We start from the raw sequence: 14206 nt of genomic DNA on the forward strand, positions 1-14206 counted from the left end.
GCACCTGCAGCTGTCCCTGCCCACACCACCCCAAGCAGGTTGCCGGGTGCTGTTTGATCTGCTTCCAAAAAACCAAAGAGGGAAGCTTCCACTTTGTCTTTCTTATGATCCATAAAACACTGCTGGAGGCAGAGACAGCTGCTGCTATAAAAAGTTATGGTTCAGAAGAAGAACTTCCAGTGGCAGCACAGGATGGCTGGGTCTGTGCAGGGGCTGTGCTGCACGTGCAGGGGTGGGCATCTCTGGATGGGATCAGCCACCACTGGGGGCAGGAGGGGGTTAAAGGTGGCACCAGGGCACCTGATAGCCCTCAGCTACAAGGGTATAAAGAGCCGCAGGTGGGACTGTGCTCAGAAGAAGCTGCTGGGAGCCGTGTCACCACGGCCCTGATGATGCTCACAGTGATTCCACATCCCTGCTTAACAGCAGTGTTTAAAAAGAAGAGTTGCCATGACAACTGCCAGATGGGTTTGTGCAGGGTTCGGGCCACGCAGGCGTGGGCAGGGCACGGTGCTGCGATGCTCTGCCCTGCTCCGGGGCAGCAGCCATGTGCCTGCTGCTGCACCACCCACGTGAGCCTTCACCCCAACCACCCTGTGCTGCAGAGGGTCTGCAAGAGCCAGAGGTCGATTCGGGGCCTGGCCTCAAGAATGAAAGCAGTTTCATGTGGCACCACCACCCCGCGTGGTGCTCACTGCCCACGGCCTTGAGTGCTCCAGGACACGCAGTGGGTTCCTCCAGCCAACGCCTCTGAGCCTGCAGGCTCCTTGAAGGGGCACGCAGCAGGATCCAGCCCGCAGGGCAGCTCTGAGGTGGGTGGCAATGCAGGGTGCCTGCTCCTTCCAGCTGCCGTTGGCCACTTGGATGGCTTTGCTGGCAGCGATGAAAGCAGCCCCCGACGGGTGGGGCTTCAGCATTTCATCTCAGTTGCGAAATGAATAATTTATACGAGCCTTTATTGGAGCCCAGAGTTATACAACAAATGTTCCGTGCGAACATGCTCGCATATTTCAATGTTAATATCTCTCTAGCGAATTTCCTGGCAGCCCAAGCCAGGCTGGGATTGCCACATTGCTTATTTACGTAAAATATCATAATCTGCCTTTCATTTGCATTGCTGAAGTGCCATGGCAGTGAGTGTGAGTGCGGAGCCCCGCCAGCCAGCTGTGGCCCTGGGGCAGGACTGGACACAGCCCGTCCCCTCCCTTCGGGTATTTCGTCCCCATTCTCCGTGTCCGGGCCCTATTTACGTGCAGTGTGCAGCTGCAGTTCTATAGGGACGGCTCAAACCTGTCCCAACATGGCTGTGCTTTCTCCCGAGCCATTTGCTGCTCAGAGGATTGCTGCCTCTCGGTTTCAGTTCTCCTTCCAGCAGCTCCACATCTCCTAAACTGACTTGAGTGTAATGATACACACGCAGGAAGCAGGTAATTAGTCTCTGGAGGGTGGAAGTGAGACTGAAGCGATGAAATCGTTGTGGATGGATCCAACCACCTAACTCAGAAAGGCAGAAACCCCCACGGAGCAGAAGGAAGGGCGGTGTGTGGGCTCTGCCCTATGGATCCAGGTTCTCCCTCCCACCGGGAGTGGGGCAGGGAGGGGTGGGTGCACGTGGCCCTCAGTGTTCCACCTGCAGGTGCTCAGACGACGGCAGCATCAGCTTGGAGCTGCACTGAGCTCAACAGGAGTGTTTCCAATGAAAGGCAGTGACGTCTGAGGAAAAACAATGGCAGCTCTGTGACAAACACTCGCAGACCTGGAGCAAGTGCACATATACCTGGCAGAATTGTTTTAAAGGAAGCTTATTGTGGCTGCTCTTGCTGCTTTTGCTCCTTTTTCCACATCTTTTTCTCTCCAAATGGATGTAAGCTGGGAAGATGGGGAGAGAGAGGAGTTCATTTCATCCCAAAGCAAGCTTGGCAGTGGCTGGTGCATTCGGGAACTGTCAGGCCATGGTGCTGTGTGGGTGCACTGAGCTTCTGGGGGAGCAGTGCTTTGGGATCCCCCTGTGACTGCCATAGCATGCCCAGCTGCTGCTGCTGGAGTAAGGAGTGGTTCTCCACGGTGCGTTGGGGGCTGGCACATCTGCTGGCACAAACAGGGTGATGAATGTTGGATAGCTCGTATTGTTTCACAGACTGAGCTTAAATATTGAAGGAGCAGTCTCCCCGTATCAGCGAGGGGCTTAAAGCTATCTTACATCTGAGGCGTGTTTTCCTCTCTGCACACGGGGATTTGCATGGGGACCTCACTTCAGCGTTAATGGGATTTGTGAGCTTGGAACGTATCCTAATGCACTGCCTCCCCAGTATCTCTTGTCTGAGTAAAACGAGTTTGAATTTTTCATCTTAACTGCAGACCTGTGATCTGGAGTAGATTTTCTTGTACAGAAAAGCATCAGCGTTCAGACCTGGCAGAGCCCCGAGCGCTGTGTGCAGGAGCACGCCGCATCCCAGTGCTGCTTTGCCCTACAGCAGCTGCTGGGCCAGGAATCCCCCAGTGCCTCCTCGATGCTCCCTGCCGTGCACAGCCTGAGCGAGGCCACTTGTGACAGAGTGCTGTGTTTGCTGATCCCTGCGCTCCCCACCTCTGCGCAGAGCTGTATTTCGGGCTGCTGCTGTTACTGCAGGAACACTGTGTAAAGTTGCTGCTGTAGTGGAATAAAAAGTTATCAGCAACCCCGCAGGGATCTGGCGAAGATGCTGGCACGGGAAGAGTTTGTAATGAGCTCTAAGACATATTAATGAAGAGAAGTATAATTATTATTGCTGAGTTCAATTACAGCCCCTGGATTACAAATATTCTCCCACAATCCCCCAAGAAAGAAATGCATCTTGTCTCCGCAATTAAATAAACTGCATATCAAGGGGAAGGGAGAGGATTAAGTTACAGAAGGAGAAATTGCTTCTGCTGGAAGCGGGTGGCCCCCGTCCTCCCGAGCGGCTCCGAGGGACGGATCCCCACTGAGCGCCTTCCCTGAAGTTCTGATGGGATCACAGCCCCAAGGACTGCACAGCTCCTCCTTAACCAAAGGCAGAGAGCTGCCAGCTTCGCTTTCTAGTTGAAATGACAACAAGGAATAAACGGGGTTCTTCTTCTGCTCGTGGGTGGTTTTCTATTCACACGTCCTCCCATCAAATCCAGCTGTCAGAAGGGGCTCGCACAGTTGCCACGTGGCTTCTGGCCACCTGAGGGGCTGATATTCCACCTCAATGGGGGAACTGGGCCAGAGACACTCAGCAGGAAGGAACTGCTGTGCCCAGACTCTGTGAGGCCCTGGGAGAGGAGTGGAGATACAAGGCAGGGCACAGCAGCCCTGCTGCAGGCAGAAGCTGACTTCGTGCTGTAGCATCATCTGATGGAGCTGCTCTGCCAGAACAGCCTCGAAAGAGCGCAGAGCATACGCACCACTGGTTTCTTAGTGGAGGTGATGGAGGCATGCTTCCACACAAAAAAAAATAGTTAAACAGATTGTAATGAGGAACTGGCTTCATTACGGAGCCTGGTAGGGCTGATGACTGAATTGCTCCTGTTGCACTTGGGTCCCCAGTTGGAATGAATGCATGAGCACGCAGCACTCGAGGACACCGGAGCAGTTGTCTCAGCGTGAATCTTGCCAATGGTACAATATTGCTTGCTGTTGCATGAACAGAACATGTCTCCTCTGATTGTTTTTCCCTGCTCTTCTGAGATAGATGCTGTTCAAGGAGCCCCACTGGTGGAAGGTCTTCTTGGAGGAGTAGACAGAGCTTTTTACACGAAACCTCTGGCATCAGAAGCGGAGGGGATAGAAAAGCAACAGCAAATTGCTTTGCTGATGAAGCTCGAGCCTTTCTGGAAGCAGTCTGTGGGACTTGGCAAGAGTCTGACCTCAACAAGCCATTCCATGGTCCCTTTCTGAGGTGTTTCAGCTGTAATTGTCCCTTTTTAATTTGTGCAGCTGCTCAGCTGTAGCAATATTCCCCAAGCAGCTTGAACACCCACTCTGGTGGGGTACCAGGGAAGAAGATTCCTCCCCAAGCAAATCATGATGGTTTTCACTCTGCTAAGGCACTACCTGGCCCAGCACCTCTCCTTGGACCAGCTCTGTCCCTGGGGACACTGCTCATCTGCCCGCGGATCGGGAATTCTCAAGAGCCAGGAATGAAATTGGTGAGGCTTTCCAAACATTACGTACTGAATTATCACAAGCTAAGTGACAGAAAATGAACAAGAGTTAATTACACGACGGGGAGGGACAGTGTCTCTGCGTAGCAATCATTTCAAAGGCAAACAGCAATATTTATAGGCTGAGGGCTGCACAGGTTGTCACCACGCACCGGCAGGAGATGTGCTGTGGGTTTGCTTTAGGACAGGGCTGCAGGAGTGTGGGCATCGTTGTGCTGAGCAGCAAGGCCCAAGCCCAAGCAAAGGGATGTGCTGGGTGCAATTCTGCCAAATAAGTGCAGGGTGTAAAACATGCAGTCCATCTTCTCTTTCCCAGCAGCTGCAGAGCAGCCCCTGCTACTCCGTGTGCCTGGCAGGGTGGGAGCAGAACAGGCTTGCTGCTACCTGCAGAGGATAAAAGGGAAGAGATGGATTTGTTCGCATCCCAAAGCAATCCCTGCAGGCACATTCAGAGGCAGGTTTCCAATTGCCTCCCTTCAGAGCCACCAAGCAGGCTTTAAAGAATCCTGTATATTTTTAGCAGCAACATAATATCAGTAGAAATCTAATAAACTTCACCATCAAATATTTATCCCATTACACGGGCTTAAGTAATTCAAGCTGCTGAAATCAACACAGCGTTTTTATTTTTAATGAGCCCGCTGTAAAACAGCCTCTTCTATCACTGTCAGGTGTGCGTGGAGGAGAGGTGCTCCGACTCCAAGCGCTTTTAATCTCCCCGAAGAAACAATGCTAAATAATGGAAAACGTTTACCAAAACGCTGCCTGTCGCCGGGAGAAGAGCTGAGCAGGGCTGAGCGCGGCTGAAGCTCAGTGCCGAGGGCAGGAGGGCTGCCGGGCCGGGCTCGGCTCGCTGCGTGGCGGTGACAGTGGGCAGCAGCCGCTGCTCCCACGGCCGCGCTGCATCTCCGGTGGAACAGTGACCCCCAGCGTCTGCAGCCCCCAACCCGGCGGAGAAAACTCGTTTCCACGACGCTGTTAGCGCGGAGATTGGGTGGAATCGGAGCAAAGTCGCTGTTGTGCATTGTGGCAGCGATGCTGGCTCGCTGCAGCAGCGAAACCGGACCGATCCCCGGCTCAGCGATCCGCTCGGTCTCAGTGGGGAGTTTTGTGCTGGGAGAGATTGATTCCAGGCTGTGTGAAACGCTGTAAAAAGTCCACGTTGCTCGAAGCTGTTGGAGCCTTCGGAAGGGTACAAAGCAGGCAGCGCCGAGGGAAGGCTTTGCCGTATAACCACTAGAGACAGCTACACTTCTCAGTAATGAATACAAAGGTCTTGTTTGGTGCAGAGGCACGCAGGACGGTGCTGCTCACGGTGCCAGAGGGCTGCAGGCTCCCCTGAACGTTTCAGTTCTGGCTGGGTTATCAGCTCATCAGCAATTGTAGGAGACAGTGGCTCCGAGAGCCCCAGATCAGCACTTCAGTATTCACTGTCATCACCTGAGTTGGCATGACAACTGGGAAGGACAATGGGGAAAAGCTGCGTCTCCAAAGCTCTGCTCAGCCAAGGCATCCTGCAGGAGCAGGCAGGCTGAGGGCAGCAGGCACAAGGACACGGCAGCCTGGGTCTCACCATCCCAGCAGGGAGGTGGTGCAGCATCATTCTGCTTTCTCCCCAGGTGCTGCTCACGAAGAAGAATGAATGTGGCCACCTGAGCTACAAATAACCTCTCCATAGCAGGAAAAGACCAGCCCGTGCTCCCGCCGTATGCTTGGTTAGTTTGACAGATCTCTCATTCAACAGTTTGCAGCCGTTACGTTTACAGGCAACGTTATTTTTGGCTGCTGTCCCTCGTGTGTCGCTTGATGTTTAACCAAATGAACTTGGAGGATTATAACAGACAGAGACACTGGCGGAAGTGACAGGCACAGAGACGAGTGCTGCAAGAAGCTAATTTACACATTGAATTTCACAGCCCGAGCCTCCCTTCCTGCTCAATAAGATCATCAGCTGCTGCTTCATACCCGCCAGCCAGCTCTCATAAAAACCACGCAGCTCAGAAAATCTCCTTTTCTTTTTGCCTGCCTGCTTAGACAACAGATTCTAATAAAAACCATTTTTTAATGTTGCTGAGACTAAGTCCTCTTTTATGTGGAAATGTGAATTTAATGTAAATAGTTTGCGCTGCTCTGCTTCCCTTCGAGGGCTGTGTGGCTGCTGGCAGGCTCTGTGCACTCTTTCAGGGCACTGTGCTGCTCAGACGTGGGCAGATCTCAGAGCGGTTTCTTGCTGCCTCTCCTGGGGGCCTCTCTGCACTCCGCAATGGATGTTTTCTCAGAGAGGGATCAGAAAACACAACATCTGCAGATGTGAGATCACCACCATTTTCCCACGAAGAGGGAGAACGCAGGGCACGGAATCCAGGAGCTTTGGATGGTTGGACTTGATGATCTCAGAAGTCTTTCCAACCTTTATGATGCTGATTCTGAGCTTTGTCTGTGCAAGATGTGCACGCCCCGGATGTGCCCGAGGCCGCCTGCTTGAGTCCAGCACCTCGGCGTTATGGAAACTATTCTTTAACATCTCCAAACTTCTTGCTACTTTCAGTTCATCGAGGAAATCGAAATGGCAACCAAGCTTCCCAGCAGCAGAAATGCTGCTCTGCAGCCAGCTCCAGTCTCTCCTGTTTACGAGGCAGTATAAGTTTTCACCGTGTAATAAACACCATCATCTGTATTCCTTTGGCTGCGAGCAACAGCATCGACGGTGCAGCAAAGTTTTGGTGCTTCGGGGGAGAATATGAATCATCTCAAGCACAGAACAAAGCACACGAGACCCTGAGCAGTATCAGGCCTGGCCTCGAGCCCCACAGCCATAGTGCTGAGGAAAAAAAACCACATCTGAACTAAATAACCTCTGAGGAATATCGCTGCCCCATCTCTGAGGTTGAAATTGTTATTTGTGGGGCTTTTTTTTTTTTTTTATCCAGGACTGAATGTTATCTGCTGGCTTGGGGTGGGAGCACAGCCCCAAAGCTCCAAACCAAGCACATAGTCCGTGCAGAGCGATGGAAATCCCCATCGTGCCCCAATAAGTTAACACGTTCACTGTGAGCGGGCTCACGCCAACTCGCGGCCCTCCTCAGGGTCTCTGAGGTTAAAAAGGGATCTGTGCTCCCGACCCCACAGCCACAGGCGGATGGCGACTTCCCAATGCGCATCTCCAGAAGGAAAGCGCCGGGAAACGAAAGACCTGAAGCGTTTCTCAGGCACGCAGCCTGCACACCGATTTATTTCGGGCTTTTTTTTTGCCAGGAGTAACACCGCCCGCGCGCGGGAAACCCACCCCGCCCGCGACCCCTGCGTGTGGGGGAGGGCGACCCCGCGGCGCTGCGCTCGGACCCCACCGCGCATGACGCCCCGCCCCAAGATGGCGGCGGGCGGGCAGGAGCGGGCCGGGCCGGCGAGCGGGCAGGTGAGAACCGGGCTGGGCTGATGCGACTGAGCGGGACCGGGAGGGACTGCGGAGGGCCCGGGCTGTGGAGGTGGCTGCGGGCAGGACCGGAGCGGTGGGGAAGCGGCGGTGCGGGCGCCTGTTCCGTTGCTGCAGCTCGCGCTGCTCCGCGCCCAGCTGGCTGCTGGAGCGTTTGGGTATCTGAAACTGAGTTTTGTTTGTTTGTTAACAGGCTTTTTGTTGGCTGGTTGGTTTTTAACAGACTTCTTCGCGCCAGGCAGCCGGCAGGCGGCCCTCCAAGAGGCTGAGGTGTGAGAAAAGCAGTCGGGTGACATCAGCACTGGAAGGACGGAGGTGTGTGGCTCCTCCTGCACCCAAGGGTGAGGGGTCACGGTCGGGACGGCGGCGTGTAATTCCCCTGGGACAGCGCGAAAGCATTGCGGAGAATGGTGGTGGGGAAGAGGGGAAGGAACGTGGCCTTTCTTCAGAGCCATTCGCAGCGAAATGCAGTGGTGCTCCTTCAGAAAGCAGTGAAAATCTGCAAGATCACGGCTGCGGAGAGGAGAGCAGCTGTGAGAGCGTGCTTTCAGAAGGGAGCAGCTGGAAGGATGGGGACGTCCCTAAGAAACCAACAGAACTGGATAACAGTGCTTTCTTGGATGAAGACAGTAACCAGCCAATGCCAGTGGATCGGTTCTTTGGAAACATTGACTTTATGCAGGTAAGATTGTGTACGTTTGGATATGTGAAGCCTTCACCTTTTTCATCCCTTTAACAAGTGCTGTGTTGAGTGAGAGCAGCGAGGTTTCGTTGGGGAGAACTTCCTCTGCATCCTTTTCAAGACTGCAGAGGGAACAGCAGCCCTCGCTTTGCCCACGAGCAGCAGCTGGTTCAGCCAGGCTCCCCTCTGCACTCTGAGGGTTTATTCAAATGCCACTTCTACACGTGTGTTACTGAGGAAGAAGGGGAACTGCTGGAGACGTAGGAGGTCTGCCATTTGCAACAACATCACTTAATGGTTTTATCTTTTTCTTAAAGGATCAGCTAGCAGCTGTACTCCCGAGCACAGCAATGAGCAGGCGGGAATACAGAAGGCTGCACTTCATCGCCAAGGAAGATGAGGAGGAGGAGGAGGATGCTCTCTAGCAGCAAACTGTAAAACAGAGGAAACTTTTATTTCATTTTTCTTTGTCTTTCTAGTAGTGGTTGGCTATATCACTAGCATGATGTGTCAGCATTCCCATTTTCTTAGAGAATAGGTGGAGTATGTGACAACTATAGAAACAGACAGTATTCCCCCTCAGTTTTCTAAGGCAGAGTTTGAATTCTCAGAATTGGACATAAATTGTAATTTCAGTGAACACTTGGCCTATTCTCACTTATTTTTTTATTTTTTTAATTATCAGGTCATCTTAGTTTCTTTTATTTCTGTTACAGCATCACCTGTCATGCAGCCAGGTGACCTGTGCAGTTCAAAGAGGGATACCAACCTCTGTTGTGCAAGTGGTCTTGCACTGTGTACCTCTAAACCAGAAGCAATTAACTTCTACAGTGCAGTTCTGCTGGCAAAACCTCAACGCACATATGTCCTAATGAATTCAGTGTTTATAATTTCTGGACATTAAGGTGTTTTCTTGTTGCTGCTCAGTTCTCTGAACAACCATGTGAGGCTCATGGCTTCCCTCTTCCACCAGTTCAGCTGCCCTTTTAATAGCTCTGTAATGCATCTCGTTCGGTATTTTCACCTGACCTCCAAAGGTTAGGAATAAAAATTTTGTAAACAAACACGTTGGCAGTGATAAAGGCAGAAGAGAATCTCTCAGTGTAGGACTTCACTGGTAGACAAGTACTGCTGGCCAAGTAGATACAGGTCAGTCCTTCAAATGTGTTATTTCTGCCCTGTGTTTTTAGAAGATGGTGAGCAATCCCACGTGATTCCAGGAACTGCTAACTCATCCACTGTTTGTGATAACACTTTGAAAGTGTGATTATGCAAGAAGCTCCCAGATACTTATTATTATAAATGTAGAAGAAACTGTTTCTCTGAGAAAATATCATCAGCAGATGGTTTAAATCAATATTAATTTCTACAGCTATAGTACGTTGAACATTCAGAACTCTTAAGCCAAACAAATTGTATATGCATGACATGTTAATTTATTCACATTCCCACTCCAGTTGATTTATTGTTTCTGTCAGTGCTAGCTCTTGGCTCCTTTTCACTCTTAAGTCTGTAACACTGGAAAAAAAAACCTTAATATTTTAGTGTATTCACGGTTTTCATCACAACTCCAGCTTGAAGCAGTTCTCCCAGCTTTCCTTAAAAGCCCTATTAGCTGCCTTTTTTTTTCCCTAGGCAGTATCTTCACACACACTCAGTGCAAAATGCTGTTCAGAGGAAACAGCATAATGCTTGTTGTCAGGATCTTCACTGCAGCTCCTTCCCCAGGACCAAAACACCAGGATGTGCATCTCCACCTTTGTTACTGTTGATGTAAGGTGATCAGGAAGGTTCAATTCACTGGTGCTGAAACTCCTTACTAAAACTGCATCTGCTTATTTTTCATGTTTAAATGTTTGGGGATTGAATTTGTTGCTTTAATTAGCACTCTGTAGCAAAGCCTCTGCATTTCCAAGTCCTAGCAAGTCAGGACTCACACAGCAACACTACCTTAGTAATAATCCTGCCTGAACTAGATCAATTTATCTGATAAGAGAACCAATGAGAGGAAGAAACTGGAAAAAAACCAACAAAGTAAACACCCAGAACTCTTCCCTAGAGGTAAATGATGATAATGTCTAATAAGTACCCACTATTTAATTAAGCACCTTTTCCCATGCCTTTCTAGTCTGCAGTTGTCATGCTGTATTATACCTTATTTTGACTACTCGTGCACCTCTACCTCCACATACACACGTAGAAGGATGGCAATGATTTTACTGTTATTTTTTAATTAAAAAAAATACTCATCCCTGAGAGTTCAGTCATTATCAGCTGATATTTAAAAGTAAAAAATGATGTATTTATATTTTGTTAACCTGAGAGGTAGAGAGTATTTTACAGAAGCAGTATTCCCTAGGGCAGCAGACAAGCATGATTATGGTATAATAAGACTTGTGTGTATTGCTCTAAGAAAGCTCCATCTAGAGAGGCAAAGGCTGTTTGAAAGGTGAAGGAAATCAGTGGGAAAGATGACAAAGCACAAGGCTGGTAAAAGCAAAGATGCACCATGGCCCTGCTTACTCCTTCTAGATCTGCATCTATGCAGCAGTAAATTGAATGGTCATGGATGAGTGCAGATATTTTGGCAGAGAAGAGCCAGCAGCTCTGCCCCGAATCATCTGTACTGTTTGGAGTGCAGTGGCTGTTTCCTGGTAAAGGCACAGAGCAGAATAATTACCCTAAAGCATTCTTTGTTTGGCTTAACGTTCAGAGCAGTATTAACCTACTCAGAATCACTTCTAAGAAATGCTTTGTGTAAGTTTAGTTTCTGTGCCACACATTTTGCACCTACATTTATCACAGCAAGCAAGAAATCATACAGCATCATCGGTGTCAGCCTCTGGCCTGTTTTGCACACTGCAGCTGTGAGTCAGATCATCACACTTAGCACAGTGTCAGCTAAGGTGGGAGAGTTAGGCACGATCTGAGCACATGTTTATGAGATTGCAGCTCAATTAATGCACTGGAGGTGACAAAGGAAGAAGTCCTTGCCAGGAGAGACTCCTTAAGTTTTTGTTTCAGAAACTAGAGCTATTTAAAAATTGTGCCACCTTACATGATTTTGAGAGGGGGAAAAAAACAGAAACAGAAGTTGCTTCCAGAGAGGGCACTATGAAATCTCATGGGTTTGCTTCCTTTTCCTGTAAATTTTAGTTTTGTCACAGCTGAGGTTATGGTTGGTTTTCTTATGGCAAGCAATATGTACAAGTTTCAGATTATTCACTGTAAACAGCAGCTGGTAGAAGTACTCCCAGTTCACTTCTCTTCCGTCTCGTGTTTTGACAGCTTCTGCCAGTTCTGGGACAACACTACGTTTCTTTTCTATTCTGCAGAATGCAAAAGAGAAAACAGTACTGTTAGCAAAATTTGTTTCTTAACAGTACGCCTCAGAGTTCCTTTTAGAGCAAGGCAGAAGTTGCATTATTTCACTGTAACTAGGTTTAGGATGATTTTACGAAGAAATCAATTTAGCAATCCCCTTTGCTTCAAAGAGGCACGATGCCTGGAAACAGGGCTGAAGGTTTTTGCCAGAGGCAGGGACAGAAGAGAGGATATCCTTCATAAAGGATAACGTGGTGAGCAGGGGGAAATGCCCTACAAACAAAATCTGAAGAGAAACAAAGCAGCTAATGAGAGAGCATTATGACATCTTCTGGATTTCATGTGACCAGAAATAGCATTCATGCATTTCTTACCACAACGCACTGTTCACTGCAGGGAAGGAAGAGGGAAATGCTGAATGGCTCCACCTTCCCTACTGAAGATTAACAGCATGAAACAGGTAAATTTGGATTAGTGCTTTATACGTACATGTGATCAAGATTCCAGGTGCTGAAGAGGATCCTGCTTTCCCTGTTACTGTAGGGGTTGATAGAATGCTTACAGGGACAGTCATCTTGGTCAAAAGGGCCCTGCAAAAACGAAGTGGCTGCAGTGAAAGGCATGCTGCTTGTCATCCCAGCTCAGTCCTAGTCTTGGACTGATGCAGCTTCCACTCACTACAACCAGACACAGGTGAAGCATCACCAAAACTCTACGCAAGAACTGAAGCCTCTGTGTCCTTCCTCTAATGTGGTCACTGCTGCTTGTTAGAACTGAGACTGCTTTGGGGCAGGGCTGAGCATACCTGACAAGAGAACCAGCCCTCCCTCGTGCACAGGCGTGCTGCCTCCTCCTCCGTCCTATCGAAGTAGCTGCCATTATATTTCACAGATTTCAGTCTATCCGACATCAGGTCGAGTATCCTTTTATATGCATCTCTTGCTGTAGGATGAACATTTGAGATAAAATTACTAACCTAAAAAAAACAAACAGAAGTGCAATCATTCCTTGGTGCCCGTAGCAGGTTGTGTCTCTTCTGCAAGTACTACACTGGGATACAGAAGTACTTTAGATATATTACATATACTTAATAGACACGTAGTCACAGTTATTTTACTAGCAGCTTAAAATAAGTGACTTCAGCAGACACGTTTACCTCTTTCATGTAGCTGCGGATTCTGCTTTCACAGCTGTACCGCATGTAGCTTGATTTGTTCTTAAAACGAGCTTCTAGACCTAAAGAGAACCAGATCATTTATGATTCAGTACAGTGCTGCTAGTTCTGTGCATCTGCTTATGTGGGTGCTTATCCCACCTTTTCACAACCTCAGGTTTTTTTTACTGTTTCAAGGCTAGCCTGCTGTCAGGGCTTAACAGAATGACCCAGATCATCTACTGTGAGAGCAGAGGCTGATGTGTCAGCTGTGACATGCAGGCTGCTGTTCATCACTGGTGAAAGCACAGCTAATGGTGGTGACTGTGCAGAAAAACAGTGCTTTGTAGCTGAGAATCTGCTCTCTCAAATAGCATCAGTGTGCCCTTTGTATCTGGGACACCGTGCCCAGTTCAGCCTGGGAACTGCTGGACAGCCCAGCGGAGGGCTGCAGAGATGTGAGGGCCTGGAGCAACTCCTGAGGGAAGGAGATAAACTCCTCAGGGAAGGGCTGAGGACACCGGGGCCGCTCAGCTCGGGGAAGAGACGGCCAAGAGGGGATCTGAGCAGCGCTAACCGACATCAGCAGGGTGGGGGCAGGCGGACGGGGCCAGGCTGTTTTCAGGACCCCACGCGGGCACGAGGAAGCTCTTACCCTCGAACCACGTCCCGTCCTCGTCCCGGCGCTCGGCCGCGCTGTCCCCGCTCAGGTTGTGGATGAGGTCCGCCAGCAGCCTCTGCCTGCGGGGCGCCCGCTCGTCCTCCAGCAGCCGCCGCGCGGCCTCCACCACCGCGTCCGTCCGCCCGCACAGAGCGCCCAGGAAGCGCTCCAGGTCCCCGCAGCCTGCAGGCGGAGCGGGGCCGTCAGGAGCCCCCGGAGCCCACCCCACCCCCTCCCCAGCCCCGCACTCACAGCCCTGCCAGCTCTCCCCGGGCCGCAGCAGCACCAGCTCCGTCTGCGGCGGCAGCGTGCGGAAGAAGGCGTCGCTCAGCTCCGTCCCGTCCTCGTAGAGGCACAGCCGGCTGCCTGCCAACGGGAGCTGCCCCGGCGGTCACACGGGACCGAGACCCGCGCGCCCTGACCCGCGATCCCCGGGCCGCACCTGCAGCAGCCGGCAGCCCTTCCGGAGCAGTCCTCGCAGGCTCCCGGCCGCCGCCCCGAACTTCTGCGCGCTGCCGGGCCGCCGGAGGCGGAAAGCCCTGAGCGCGGCCGCCATCCCCGCGCCGCTCCTCCCGTCCCCGCGCCGCTGTGCGCATGCGCGCCGCTGCGGCCCACGTGGCGCTCTGCGCACGCGTAGCGGCTCTCGCGCCGTTGCTACGGCGATGGAGCCGCGCTGAGGTGAGTGCGGGCCCGGCCCGGCCCGGCCGCTCCTTTCCGTCTCCTGCGGCCTCGGGGCTCCCCTCGAGAGGCCGTGCTGAGCTGTGCCGCTGTTCCGGGCCGCTGCGG

General features: G+C 51.2%; 2 protein-coding genes across 2 annotated transcripts; one reads left to right on the forward strand and one right to left on the reverse strand.

Moving 5' to 3' along the window:
- Nucleotides 1–7526: 7526 nt before the first annotated feature.
- CUNH1orf174 (chromosome unknown C1orf174 homolog) lies at nucleotides 7527–8979 on the forward strand. Its single transcript, XM_065737900.1, has 3 exons — nucleotides 7527–7582; nucleotides 7824–8282; nucleotides 8600–8979. Exons 1-3 carry the CDS (start codon nucleotides 7538–7540, stop codon nucleotides 8705–8707), a joined length of 612 nt encoding a protein of 203 aa, XP_065593972.1. The 5' UTR covers nucleotides 7527–7537; the 3' UTR covers nucleotides 8708–8979.
- Nucleotides 8980–10864: 1885 nt separating this feature from the next.
- On the reverse strand, nucleotides 10865–13987 carry DFFB (DNA fragmentation factor subunit beta). The gene is made up of 7 exons (XM_065737901.1): nucleotides 13863–13987; nucleotides 13673–13799; nucleotides 13415–13603; nucleotides 12763–12842; nucleotides 12412–12582; nucleotides 12096–12196; nucleotides 10865–11611 (listed from the first exon to the last, which is right to left on the reverse strand). Exons 1-7 carry the CDS (start codon nucleotides 13974–13976, stop codon nucleotides 11395–11397), a joined length of 999 nt encoding a protein of 332 aa, XP_065593973.1. The 5' UTR covers nucleotides 13977–13987; the 3' UTR covers nucleotides 10865–11394.
- Nucleotides 13988–14206: the final 219 nt, after the last annotated feature.

This window comes from Cyrtonyx montezumae, unplaced genomic scaffold (assembly GCF_038088225.1).
Source record: "Cyrtonyx montezumae isolate F1298 unplaced genomic scaffold, pur_monq_1.0 scaffold_21, whole genome shotgun sequence".
Lineage (NCBI taxonomy): Eukaryota > Metazoa > Chordata > Aves > Galliformes > Odontophoridae > Cyrtonyx > Cyrtonyx montezumae.